The 14,346-nt window shown below is 37.6% G+C and overlaps 2 protein-coding genes across 2 annotated transcripts; one reads left to right on the top strand and one right to left on the bottom strand.

Annotated features, from left to right (window-relative positions):
• Positions 1 to 5,677: 5,677 nt before the first annotated feature.
• LOC143207111 (odorant receptor 82a) lies at positions 5,678 to 10,048 on the bottom strand. Its single transcript, XM_076420206.1, has 5 exons — positions 9,255 to 10,048; positions 6,844 to 6,943; positions 6,676 to 6,786; positions 5,914 to 6,069; positions 5,678 to 5,850 (listed from the first exon to the last, which is right to left on the bottom strand). The coding sequence occupies exons 1-5, from the start codon at positions 10,046 to 10,048 to the stop codon at positions 5,797 to 5,799; spliced, it is 1,215 nt and encodes a 404-aa protein (XP_076276321.1). The 3' UTR covers positions 5,678 to 5,796.
• Positions 10,049 to 10,810: 762 nt separating this feature from the next.
• LOC143207220 (aquaporin AQPAn.G) lies at positions 10,811 to 14,071 on the top strand. Its single transcript, XM_076420435.1, has 6 exons — positions 10,811 to 10,829; positions 10,892 to 11,067; positions 11,744 to 11,887; positions 11,960 to 12,193; positions 13,303 to 13,383; positions 13,675 to 14,071. Exons 1-6 carry the CDS (start codon positions 10,811 to 10,813, stop codon positions 13,915 to 13,917), a joined length of 897 nt encoding a protein of 298 aa, XP_076276550.1. The 3' UTR covers positions 13,918 to 14,071.
• Positions 14,072 to 14,346: the final 275 nt, after the last annotated feature.

The raw sequence follows: 14,346 nt of genomic DNA, 5'->3' as shown, positions 1-14,346 counted from the left end.
CGTAAAACTTTACGCGGGAAATTAAATTTCAACGTTTAAAACGAAAATCCCAAATTCACCCTTTGTAAAACTTCGTGTCGGAGTATTGACACTGCTACAAAGTTTTGTCTAGACATTTTTTTCTGTCTGAAAAGTTTGCAAGGGTTGGGAAAGAGTTGCGTGAAGAGAGAACGGTTGTCCATAGCCGCGATCAATTACAGTCGCCGACGAGACAAGTCTCGGTCTGGATAAAAACAAATCGTGGGTATACTGCGACCATGAGCATAGAAAGTGACACATCATCCGTGATAGTGCAAACAAATGGAAAGGGTATTCAAGTAGGTACAGTATTTCGTTTTAACTAACAGTAGTATTTGCAAGTACCAACTTAATAGGAACGATAAACTCACATACACACATTAACATTTCTCCAATCACAATTTTGTCTTGCAGCTCCTCTTCATCTTGTCATTGTACGAAGGAAGTTCAAATATGCAGCGGAGGTTTTCACAACCTACGACATTTTAGTTTCTGTTTCTCGTGTCCCGAGACACAGTACACACTCGTGTAACGACATAAAACAATTGTTTAAAGAGACTGTATATTGTATGTATAAGTATTTTATATGCCAGTACATGTATAGTAAGTCCTCGTATAATATGATCAAAAAATTGTTTAAAAAGGCCATTCACTGTCACAATAAATACGGTAAATGTTTACTTTAAGGGGAGGCATCCCCGATGACCTTGACTTTGACATATGTTGTCAACTCCTTTGTTTATAACTTTTTAATAAACAACAAGCGCCGGCTAAAACTTCTTGAGGGTTACTCAGAATGTTGTTCTTGACAACATATGTCAAGGTCAAGGTCATCAGAGATGCCTCCCATAAAGTAAATATTTACCACAAATACCAATATACAATAATTTTAAACAATTTTTTACAACCTCATCAAATAACATTGTTGTAACATTACTCACGTCACAGAATGCTTGAAGAGAGAGTTCGAAAAACTTAGCTGCAGTGAAGCATGTCGGACGAATAGGACGGAACATGATCATTCTTAAATTCTTCTTTACTTCCTCGGAGTACTCATACCACGGCATTTGGAACGCGATTAGCTTCACTTTCAGGCTCTTAATGAAAAGAAAACTTATTATCACTATTCTACTATATACTATTATACTATAAAAAAAATGGTGTTCTTTCTGTAAAAAATTATTTAATATTTAAGATTTCTCGCAGCAGGAAATATGGCATTTATTTATAAATGTTTCGTGTACGAGTCCGTCAACTATCTTATATAGATACTGTAGGGTTAATCGAAAAAATTAATTGGTGTATATTTGTTGAGAGAGTTTTATATTCCTAAGAAGCCGATAACACGTAATTATAAAGGGTAGCACGAGAATGTTGTACGAAAGATATACCTCTTGCTTGAGACAGTCGCCGATATACGATAATATATACACATTTAAGAACATCCATGTCATCAGAAGAGAATATATCACCATACTCAGCATATTCTTATCTTCCCATTCCTAAAAATATTGTTAAAGCTTTACACTATCACCGTTAATTCATTGCTTCTTTTATTTTTACAATTTTCATTACGGTACCATAATGACGCCGTATTCAAGGAAGCATATGATGAGAGTACAGCCGACCATTTCCGTAAGAAACACTGTGTTTAAATTAGTTTCAATTAGTTCTGCAAATCTGAAAATCAACATTATTTTAGAAATCACGATAAAAAACAGCAATCATTGAAAAAATCGTAGATTTCTAGTATTTTTTAATTGAACGATATATTACAATATAATATTATAATTTTATTACAATATATGTATAGATTAGAGTTATAGATTACAATACAGCAATATAATAATTGTTGTAATATTTTTTCCCAAAATTTATGTTCTGTATGTAAAAAATTTATGTTCTGTATGTAAATGTATGTTCTCTTGTTAATTACAAGATCAGAAGATTTCAATTTGAATATATACTTTATCATTACCATAATACAAGTGAATAGCAATACTAATGTGTATATCGTACTTCTGTGTACACGGTGAACCACGAAACGTCAGTTTAGATTACTCTGCTATTAGCAGACTAGCTTAGCTTTAAGTGTGATTTTCAAGGTCACCTTCAATTTTTTTATGAATAAATCTAGTTTTCTTTGTACACCTCTATTTTTTTAACGGATATTAAGACGACTTTGGTAAACGTTCCGTGGTTCACCCTGTATAAAGCACAATGATGACATTCTTACTGAATAGCTCTCAGGTGATGCCGCACCACGTCCCTCAAACAACCCTTCATCTGATCTCGATTACCATCGTAAAGCGATACTAGTTGCCTGTTAACGACCTTGAACATGCCGCAGGAATGCATCGTCATACTAGCGATTAGACTATTGGTCCCGCAATTGATGAACAATATCATGTTACTGATCGCTATTTGCACAGCGAACGTGATCTCGTACATGGGCGAGTCCTCGATCACGAAAAATATATAATTACTCAGGTAAGGCAGAGGTATTTGAGTACTATTATCAGTTTTGAAAACCTTCTCAGACAAGAATGGCATGATCATATGGTAGGGAAAAGCACCGCCGAAGCAAAGGCCCAGATAAATGGTAGTAAAGAATCTGGCGACTTTGGCGGAGTTCTTCATCACCAGTCGATCCTCTTCGGATTCAACGTTCGCGTACTGCAGATCCATCTCCGTGATGCAAGCTCTGAACCTCTTCTTCTTGAAGATCATCACCCAGAACTTGATGATACCCAACAGACTGAACACCTGTGCGGCAATCACTTTCATGTACCGGGTCAGGTCTTCGCTGTCGTGAAACGTGTAGATCACGTGGGGCACTAATAAGAAACACATCAAAAGAAACATCACTCCGACCTGGATCACTGATTTGATATCGCCAAGGATCGAATCGCCCCTGTGGAGAGGCCAAATGCCAGGTAGCGTCAATAATATCCTAGGCACCCGGATAGTGAACGCGAAATCCGATTTGTGATGAATGTTCTGATAGCCCTCGGGCTTTTCGGCTTTGCTCATCATCTTATCCGGTCTCTGAAAAGCTCATGCCGCGACTGGAAGCAATGGACAACATTGTACACCAGAAATGTCCGTTTGCGCTTGCTCGAATCGTTCCATGACACAATTATCCTCCGACGATTCTGTGCAATCTTTAATAGATTGAATGCACCGTAAAGACTGAAGTGAATATAGGTATGCGACGCGATCACGGTGATGCACCGCGGGGACAAAATTGCCATCGAATGGGCTGCGCATGAATAAATTGCGGATCGAAGTTTCAAATGCGCTTAATGTAGGTTATTTTCTGTAATGCATCCGAGATTGTCAAGTTGTTTTGTTACGATTTTCTGTAATCGCGCTGGGATCACGTAGAAACTGAATTGCTGATTTGACAGTTTAGCCTTCTACAGGGGCAGCAGACAAAAGCAATGGTGATACCGTACAAACACGTAAAGTGGAAATTCTGCAATCTTTTGCAATAAATTCGAACTCTAATAAAGATTCTTTCACGTTGAGTAGTAAAATCGTGTGACAAATTCTCAAACTCATGTGACAAATTGACGCAGTGGAAAACCATTAAATGAAATGAAACGATAAATAAATAACTTTGCTAATTTCTTTCTCGCGGATAAAGTAATAAATCGCTCACGTACAAGAAAAACGTCACAAATATAAAAACACAAAATTTACAGGAGAGCGCTTCAAGGTCCTTTGATGATTTAACTAGCTGTGGCTGCAAGTATAAACAAATAAAACCTAATATGATTATCTATGGGATTAGTTTTATATAAGTATGCATTAACATAAAAATGTATTTATTAATAACAAAAACTGAAAAATTTTAACTTGTCCGCTTTTCTTCTGCATGAGCGAAATATTTACACAATATGCTGCTTGCATTTCTCAATTTTATTCGCAAGTGATGGCTTCGCTTTGTTCCGTCCGTAAAAAAAGTCTGTCCATTTACCCAGCAAGAGGTAGAAATGTCACGTACGCGTGGCGATTATGAATCTCTGTTGTCCTGTACCCGTTAAGAAACTTTCTAAAAGAAGGACAGACGATGTTTTGCCGTGTGACTGCCATAAATTCTAGTCTTATAGCGGTCCCTCTCGTATCCTGTGTTTTGTCTGACCACCCCATTGTTTGACATGCATAATGCCCTCCCTAAAACGGCTGAGTTTTGATTAAATTTTTATTAAATCAGTTTCTGCTCTATCTCTTGTTCACTGCTTCACCGCGGCGCGACACCAACGCTACGCTCAGTGGAACCTGCCGCCGAACCGGACTCTCCCTGCCATCGCGCGTCGTAGCCGCGTTCAGATTGGTCCACGTTTTTCGTTAATAACTCCTTAATAAAACTGAGGCGGACATTTTTGTAAATGAAAATGTCACTTCAAATGACCTCCGAAACCATTGAACGACATTTTTGGGACACCCTGTATATAAAATTCCTATGAAAGCCGTCTTGCTTACTGTTATATCACATCTGTGACAATTACGTGACTGGGTTGAAGTATGTTTCAAGATACAATGTTTAACAAGTGCACTTCTACGTAGGTACTAGTGAGTTTTACTGCCTTGTCATTGGAAATATCGTATCAGTAAGCGTCAGTGATTTTTATAACATTGCTTGAATTTTATCTGTCTTTGTTTGATTATAATTAAAAAATCAAATCAGAAGTTAATATTCAATCCTAAGAATCGTTTTGCTTCAGCTGTAAAAGCAATGCATAATTCTTACACAAACTTATTCTTATTCTTATACAAACGTTCTTTGTATTTAATTGCCAATTTTAGTTGTCTGGTAAATTTGAATAAAAATGGACTCTCAAGTACGTTCAAGTAGACGATGAAGTCAGTGATAAAGATGTATTTGTTATGTATACATCAAATGTTTAGGACAGTGGTTCTCAATCTTTTATCCTTTATGTACTCTCTAATACTCTGATATATTGGCTGTTCCTGAAGTACCCCTTAAGACTATTGTATGCATAAAATGAGCACAAGAGTTTTATTATTGTACGTCCATTGATCGGTCCCGAGAATGTTAAAATACACTCCTATGTGTCTATTTTATACACAATATGTGTATACAGGGTGTGGCCGGGCGGGTGGTACAACCGAGCAGGGGTTGATACTGCATGTAAAAATAAGTAGAAAAAAAGGAATAACATTTTTTTGTTTGACGCTTCGTTTTCGAGAAAATCGAGTTTGAAAATGCAGCGAGTACACGTGCTATTGCGTAGGAATCGTCTGACGCGTCTGACCATGATCAACCAATTCTACTTTGCGCATGTACCAAAGCACGTGAACCTGGCGGAACTTCAAACTCGATTTTCTCGAAAACGAAGCGTCAAACGAAAAAATGTTATTCCTTTTTTTCGACTTATTTTTACATGTAGTATCACCCCCAGCTCGGTTGTACCACCCGTCCGGCCACACCCTGCATAAATAATTATTTTTTGGAAACTGAAACAGATGAAATCCGCCATTTAATATATGTAGAAGGCCAGGCGTATAGTGAGTATACTGGTTGAGAAACGCTGCCGCAGGTAAAACTAAAAGTCTTTGGAACATTTTCTTTTGTCACTTTATTCTACGTAGTTGTATGAGATTCTATCAAGTGGGGGGGGGGGTAATCATGAGTATTAAATTTTATTTGTACACGAACACAACTTGAAACTTGTCGTTTCCGGTCGTCTGTTCCACACGGACCTCGAGTATCATTGTTGTTTAAATACAGCTCGCAGAAACTAATGTTCTTCATTCTGTCATTGCTCGCAGGAAGTTCAGATACGCTGCCGAAGTTTTGCAAACCTACGTTATATTTTTTTCGTTAAAAAATGTACTTGTGGAAAATGTATTTTCATTGAAACTTACATCGCAAAATGCCAGAAGCGAGACGTCGAATAGCTTTGAGGCGGTCAAGTTGGTCGGACGACTGGTTCTAAGAATGATCATTTTCAATCCGTTGATGATGTTCTCGGGCAGATCGTACCACGACACGAAGTATGATGTTTCCCCCACTCTCGCGCTCTTAATGAAAAGCTATACGTTATTGGAGATCGTGATAGCGCAGTACTCCAATAACCTCTTAACTGCGAAGGGTTCAGATAAGATCTGGTAAGATCTGGTAAGAAATTATGAAACTACGTTTTTTCCTGTTTTCTCAAGAACTCGTAAAAAACGAACACGATACAATGGTATCTTAACGCTTGGCAGTTTCAAGTTCTACACATGCCAGAAAGCGTATCGATGTATCTGTCATTAATGCAAGATAAAAAAATTCCTTTTCTACGTAATACCTTTGCCAAGGTTAGATTGACGCATTAGTGAGGACACACCTATAAAAATGAGCCGAAATACAGCATGACGTCGAGTTTTTTCTCACTCTCGCCGCAGGAATCGCAAGCATCTGTTTGCAGGTTTGTGAAAATATTTTTAGTAAGAAATGCAGAGAGCAGTTGACATTCGTTCTATCAAGTGTCGCACCTATAATTTATGACACTGACAAACAATATTCGACCGCCAGGGAATGTGTTCTACAAGCGGGATCGGTCTGTTTAATTAGTTAAGTATCAAAAAGCTGACGAACCGCCTCCGCAGTTAAGAGTTCAACATAATTTATTTCGCGGAAGATACCTCTTGTTTCAGACGGTCGCCGATAAATGAAATAATAAACACGTTCACAAAAATGGACGTCATCAGGACAACATACGTCATCGTGCTGAGTATTTTGTGGTCCGACCATTCCTAAAAAACGATGACTTAACAATCTGTATTTCATTTTTTAATTTATATTTTTAATACCGTAATCACTCCGTATTCGAGGAAACATATGATCACGGTGCAGCCGAGCATTTCTGACAAAAACACCGTATTCAAAGCGTTCTCAATCATCTCGGCAAATCTACAAAGCAAACACGTTTAAATCATTGATAATGGTTGTTGTTGATTAATATTTTTAGCAGTGATAAAACTTCTGAAAAACTGTTTGAACATTTTATCGTGCACAGGCGATGCCAAAGACGAAATTGAAATCTATTGGTATATTTGTCCTGGAAAAATGTACAGAAAATATCATTTATAAGAAAGTAATCTGTAGTGGTTTAAAAATTGTATATAGTTCCGTTCAGATTTCACAGTTTTGGCCTATTCATTATTTAGTCGATAATTGTGAATTGAAGAGTAGCATATTACCAAGAATATTATTAAATATAATAAAAATTGGTGAGATTTGACGAATTAATTACACTGTCCACAACACCAAATTTGTTTTCAATATACTGTTGGCTCCTTCTTATAGAGTTCTTTGCGCTGATTCCGAATCTGTCCTTAATTTTTCTCCTATACGCACAGTTTTTGAAAAACATGGCTTTGAAAAAAAAACATATTTTTCAACTTTAAACAAATATTGTCATGTTATTATAAAAACTTGAATTGTTATGTATAAGAGCATTGAATTGTTCTTTACAGCAAAAGATTCTGTAGACTTTCCCGAATACAATGATATCCAGTATTAATACATTATGATTGTTTAAACATGTTTAAACAATGATTAAAGACGGAGAGACACCACTTTTGCACCAATTTTTGAGGATATTTTTCAATTTATCTCAAAAAATAAGGGTCCAGCGGAAAATCGAACTATACCACGCGATAGAGCAGACTTTTATCTTGAGAAACCACTCTTTCAAGTTTGTAACGTTGACGTTGTTTTCGAACCAGAAAGCAAAATATCTTCGCCCGACATGTTGTCACCAGTGGCGCTCACCACCAGAACGGTCGTTCGCCGCTCCGTGTCCCGTCGCTGCGCCGCGCCGCGCCGCGCCGTATCCCGTCCCGAGCGCCACTGGCGGAAACTCATGTCGGGCGAAGATATTTTGCTTTCTGGTTCGAAAAAAACGTCGATGTCGCAAACTTCAAGCGGGGGTTTTTCAAGATAAAAGTCTGCTCTATCGCGTGGTATAGTTCGATTTTCCGCTGGACCCTTATTTTTTGAGATAAATTGAAAAATATCCTCAAAAATTGGTGCAAAAGTGGTGTCTCTCCGTCTTTAATCATTGTTTAAACATGTTTAAACAATCGTAATGTATTAATATTGGATATCATTGTATTTGGGAAAGTCTACAGAATCTTTTGCTGTAAAGAACAATTCAATATCTCTTATAATAACATCACAATATTTGTTTAAAGTTGAAAAATGTGTTTTTTTTTCAAAGCCATGTTTTTCAAAAACTGTGCGTATAGGAGAAAAATTAAGGACAGATTCGGAATCAGCGCAAAGAACTCTATAAGAAGGACCCAACAGTATATTGAAATCATAAAAAAAGTTGAAATTTGTTGGACAGTGTTATCATATAAATAATGAAATAAAAGCAAATGTCGATTCCTAAACAAAATAAAAAAAACGCACTAAACAGTATGAAATAATTTCCATTTAATTTATGAGAATACACACGAACTTGAATACAATACAATCTTTTCGGAGGCGGCGCAAAATTGAAAATTGTCCAAATCACAAATGTTGCTGATTATGTTTACATTGGAATATTGTGGACTTGGAATTCAGTAGGTGGGAAGAGAAGATACATTAATATGTGAAAGCATGTAGAGGAATTTAAGGATTTTCAGAATTTCCAGTGTCAAAAATTTTCATTTTTGCGTCGCCTCTGAAAAGATTGTATTGTATTTAAGTTCGTGTACATTCACATAAATTAAACGGAAATTATTTCATACTTAATTTAGTGCATTTTTTTAGTGCGTTTTTTCGAAGTCGGTTTAATTTTTTTTTATACAATTTTTTTATTTCACACCTTTTAGTGGAACAAGCAGAATTTGTAGAACACCGTAGGATGGTTTTACGGTCTTATTGGTTATTTGCAATAAAAACCGCAAAGAATGAAAAAATGCAAAATTTGTTTTCAAGGGGCCAATCGGTAGACATATGCTACAAAATGCAGAAGGTTTCGTCCTGATTGATCCATCCATCTCGGCGTAATCGGTGAACATACATAGAAAGAAAGCGAAAAGAAGGCACATACAAATCGAATTGAGTAGCCTCCTCCTTTTTCGAAGTCGGTTAATGATTTAAATTAGACAATTGATCATTCAACTAGAATCGAGTTGAAGAGATATAGAACAATTTTCAATTAAAATTCAAACAAGACACAAACACCATAACAAAATAATTCTGTCTTAATAAGCCATACTAGTCTTACTCGATTGCCTTCAGATGATAACGAATAATTTCCTTGAGCCGCTCATACTGTTCATCCTCTTTGTGTTCGAGCATGTTTTCAATTTGTCTGCTAACAACCTCGAACAATCCGCAGCAATGTGTCGCGATGGTAGCGATCATACTATAAATTCCGCAATTGGTGGACAATATGATACTGCTGATGAGTATTTGCGAGACGAAAGTGATCTCGTAGAACGGTGAATCTTGGATCACGTAGAAAACATAGTTGCTCAGGTAAGGCAGTGGTATTTGGGTGGTGTTATCTCCCTTGACAACCCTCTCGGACATCAGCGGAAGTATAATGTGATAGGGTAACGCGCCCCCATAAGACAGGCCCAAATAGAGGGTGGTGAAGAATCGTCCAACATGCGCGGAGTTTTTCATGACAATTCGATCCTCCTCGCATTGGATGTCTTTGTACTGTATCTCCATCTGTTGCAAACAATACCTGATGTCCTTCTTGTTGATGATTATCGTCCAGAACTTGATGATCGCCAGCAGGCTGAAAACCTGCGCGGCGATCACCTTCATGTATCTCGTCAGGTCCTCGGCGTCGTGGAACGTGTAGATTACATGGGGCACCAATAGGTAGCACATCAAGGTGAAAGTTACTCCAATGTGAGCATACAGTTTGAGACGATCTAGGAACGTGTCGGTTTTGCGCAAAGGCCAAATGCCGATCGGCGTCAGCAGAGTTTTCGCTACTCGGACCGTGAATGCGATATCTGATTCGTAGTGGATGTTCCGATAATTTGCATTCTTCAAATCGGTCATGTTTTCGAATGATCACTGGGGAAATCCTTTCAACGACTGAGACCATCGAACCATGCTATATCTCCGGAATTCGCATAGCGGCGCTTGCGTAAAATCTCCCACGAAACAATTTGCCATGTACGATTCGATGCAATTTTAACGAAATTCCAGGGTGTACAGTAAGAATTCAAGTAAACTTAGCTGAAATCATCGCGATTATGCTCGGAATAATCCTACCAGTAAACGTATGTACGCGAGATATACGACGTTATTTCAAAGCGGAAGTCTTCGACGACCGATTTTCCATGAATAAACGGCGGTTTTGCATGTGTAAACCGGTCATTTATGGTAGGGCGCGCTGAGTTCCCTCATTTCGTGATTTTCTATGATTTCACCGTGATGATAGAGTTGCGACTGAATTGTCTTACGTGCTATCAGGGCGCAGCCGTGTGTTTTGTAAGAACGATAGAAAGAGCACGAGGCACGTCGTGATTTCAACATGATTCGGAATCGTATGACGCGCGATATTGTTCACCGTCGTAACCGTCGGTATGTCAGTAGAATGAAATTTCTTGTAAGTCCTCTTGAGCCTTGCGATCGAGCACTGATTCGAAGAACACCGTAACGTATCGCTGATTGATAAGGCATCTTCTTTTTAAACGAATTGGAGAAACACGATAGCCGTTGATTAGTATTGTTAAAACAATTCGAGTGCTGATTACAGCACTCGCTGTTAGAGTAATAGTTACTGTTTAGTTGGGCCGAGAGGATCGCTGCTTCAACATGGGGGACAACACAGAAAGTGCGTCTCAAAGAACGTAGAGGAACAAACGGGACAAAAATAAATATTTCCTATTTTTTTAGTCTCGAAATGGACCCTGCAAAAGGGCACGACCACGATGTTCGTCGCGGAAGTGGTTGGAACAGGAATTCTTCTGTTTGTTGGATGTATGGGCTCCATTGGATCCATGAGCGCTGCGCCACCACCGCCATTGCAAGCGTCTATAGCATTTGGCATGACAGTTAATCTTCTGATCATGGTAAGAGCATTCCACTTAATGACCAGATGATTTTCTTCCAAAGAATTCCCTCGGTGAAAAATGCGCGGTAGAAAACTGTTATTTTTCAGGTTCTTGTTTCGACAGTCTTTTATTACGTCGTAACATATGAAATGTCCGATTTTTAAGATTAACTTTAAACAAACACAACTTTTTTACTAATAAATATTTTTAATCGAAATTATAACCATTGGATTCTACACATTTTTTCCAATAAGTTTCTAGTTTTTTAATTCCATTTTGATAACAATCTGTCGTTCTGGTGTTAACAAATTCTTGAACGGTGTCTTCAACGCTCGCTTGACTCCTAAAGGTTTTTTCCTTGAGGAAGTGACTTAAATATTTTAAAAATGAAAATCCTAGATACTCTAATGCATTGTTCATTCACTCGCAGTATGAGTTATGGTTCAAACCTTGCTAATGTTTTCCCTGTGCGAACCTTTTTCACAAGTGTTCTAAACTAATTTTTTTCATATGGAACTTTTATTAGACAGATTCTAAAATGTTTGTTTCATAAGAATACTTTATGTAGAAATTCCTAAGGGTAAAGTGTTATTCCAACCTCTTTCAGCGAGACGTAGGAGTACGAACACAGTTGGTTTAAAAGCAAAGAATAACTGTTTATTTCAATGCATAATTCGATTGATTTGTATCGCAGATGTTAGGTCACGTGAGTGGTGCGCATCTGAATCCAGCAGTGACGATCGGGGCTGTCATCGTTGGACTTAAAAGCATCCCAACAGGCATTATGTACGCTCTAGGCCAATTCCTTGGTGCAACTCTCGGCTATGGCGTGTTAATGGTACGACATCACTATGTAGCTTCAAACCTAATTCGATGAGACGCCGACTTACGCATGATTCTATCAGAGCAGATGATAACGCCACCTGAACTCTTCCACGACGGGAACCCGAATTCGACTGTTGGCCTCTGCGTCACAGTCGTTCATGAGGGTGTTGGTACCGCTCAAGCAATTTTAATTGAAATCTTGTGCACGTCTTTCATACTTTGCGCGGCCTGCGCAACTTGGGATCCTAGATGCGCTCACACCACTGACTCCACGGCGATCAGATTCGGTTTCTCCGTTGTTGGAATCTCACTCGCAGCGGTGAGTATTTCTTTTTACGATTTCTTTCTGTTAGAGTCCCACAGATTTGGCAGTTGAAATTCATATAGTCATGTTACTCTGAAATATTAAGCTAAAAATGTCACTAGTTCAGGTCCACGTCAAAATGATCTTGCTCATATTGGTAGCTTTACAATTTCAACGATCATAAGGTAAATTTATGTATTGTCGATTACTACTATTCAATTTTTAAAATTTGGTTTTCGTACTTAAATCATCAAAAAGAAAATACACAATGATTATTATATTATTTTATGCCTTTTCATCTGGACCACTGTCATCCTATATGTATAATGAACAAATATAATAAAATGATACAACGTGGTTTTTCAAACTGAATTTTTCTTGTAAAGCATAAACTAGTAGAGAGACAATCTTTTCTCGTGTCCAATGAATATTTAGAAAAGTTACAGAACAAGGTCAAAATAAGGCCTGAACGTCATGGCTCACGATTATTACCCTCTTGAATCGCTAACCCCACTATCATGCCAACTCGGTCGAGCAGTACGGGAGGAGTATGTTTCCTATACTACTACTACTAGAATGATAGCCATAAGTTGTAAGCATATATTTTTCATAAACATATAAGTCCTAGATTAGTTTTTGATGAATCGCTATCATCCCACGTTACTATAAAATGTTCTGATTTTTCTATTAAACCTAGCATATCTGTAGCAATCCCTCCTTCAAAATATATTTTTCACAGTCTTATCAGAAACTACTGGATCTTTTTCTCTGATATATGCTTCACATCGTGATAAAAAGATTCATAAATCGATAAATCACGCAAGTACGCAAATTGTTTTGGTATCAGTAAATTTTTCATCATTTGTGCTTGTACATTTGGATAAAGTTTGAATATCTGACAAAAGAAGGTAGGGAATTAACTTCACTAAAGAAATACGTTTTATACCTTTAAGAGGCACTCGTTAGTAATCAACCCTTAACGCTATGACAATGGGACAAATATTTTAAAAAGAATTCCTAAAACGAATAAAATAACATTAACAAGTTAATTCGACACATTCTCTAACATTTGGATTTTTCTTGTAAATCTGAATGGTTCCAATAATACAATAATATTCTTGCAGAGTCCCTACACTGGCTGCAGTATGAACCCCGCCCGTACGTTTGCTCCTGCCCTCTTTCACGGCTACTGGAAGGATCAGTGGGTAAGTCAGTAAATCATTTCAATTGGTTATTTTATTGGCTCATTCAATGATTTATAGCTCTTTGTTGCGTTATGCATTTCACAATCTGATTACTTTATGATCTAATCTCCGATATTCTCGATAAGAGACACAAGCCCGGTTGCTTCATGCTTTCTAAGGTAACGTTATCGACACACGGTGCTCTCTCTTCACAGGCTTATTGAGAGAAGTGTGCAAACGTCTACCTGGTATTGCACAGATTAGATTGCATTTAAAGCCCAGATAATTATTTTTCAACGAACTTTCCTTCAGATTTACTGGGTCGGACCGTGCTTTGGCGCTTTACTCGGAACGTACACCTATCAGCTTCTTTTTGCACCGAAAGAGGATGTATACACAGAAGTGCTGACCCATCCTAGTGAAAAACCGACTTTACTCGAAATGAAATCAATAAATGTTATGGAACCGGTTACAATAGAACATGAAACACCGGGTTCTCCTAACCAAGGAATGCAAAATCGAAGATTGCAAATACTTTATAAAGAAGCTTCGTAGCGTATTGTCAGATTCGAAATATTTAAATCACTTATCATCTGCCAGTAGCAGCGCTGCTACGTGTCTCAAAGGGTTTGCGAAACTGCCAGAGATGTCACTGTACTGCGCAAAATGGCGCGCACTTTATATCACTTCCATCATAACTATATCATAATGTCATGCGTAACTTCGTAAGCCAAACGAGTTACATTTTCACTGCCTATATAGTATTTCCCATTAGAAATATGTACTTTTAAAATGATTATTTAATTATATCATCACGTTGTTCAATAAACAAATCTCCTTTGTAATCTATCGTCATTGTTGTCTGATACCTACATAGACCGAGGACCTGTATACAAAATTATAATTTATAAAAATACGATAGTAGTTTATTATTTATCTTCAGTATTTCGTCGAGCTAACATGAAGAAGATTCGAACGATTTTG

This window comes from Lasioglossum baleicum, chromosome 3, assembly GCF_051020765.1.
Source record: "Lasioglossum baleicum chromosome 3, iyLasBale1, whole genome shotgun sequence".
Classification (NCBI taxonomy): Eukaryota; Metazoa; Arthropoda; class Insecta; order Hymenoptera; family Halictidae; genus Lasioglossum; species Lasioglossum baleicum.
This window is presented reverse-complemented; position numbering and strand designations above follow the sequence as displayed.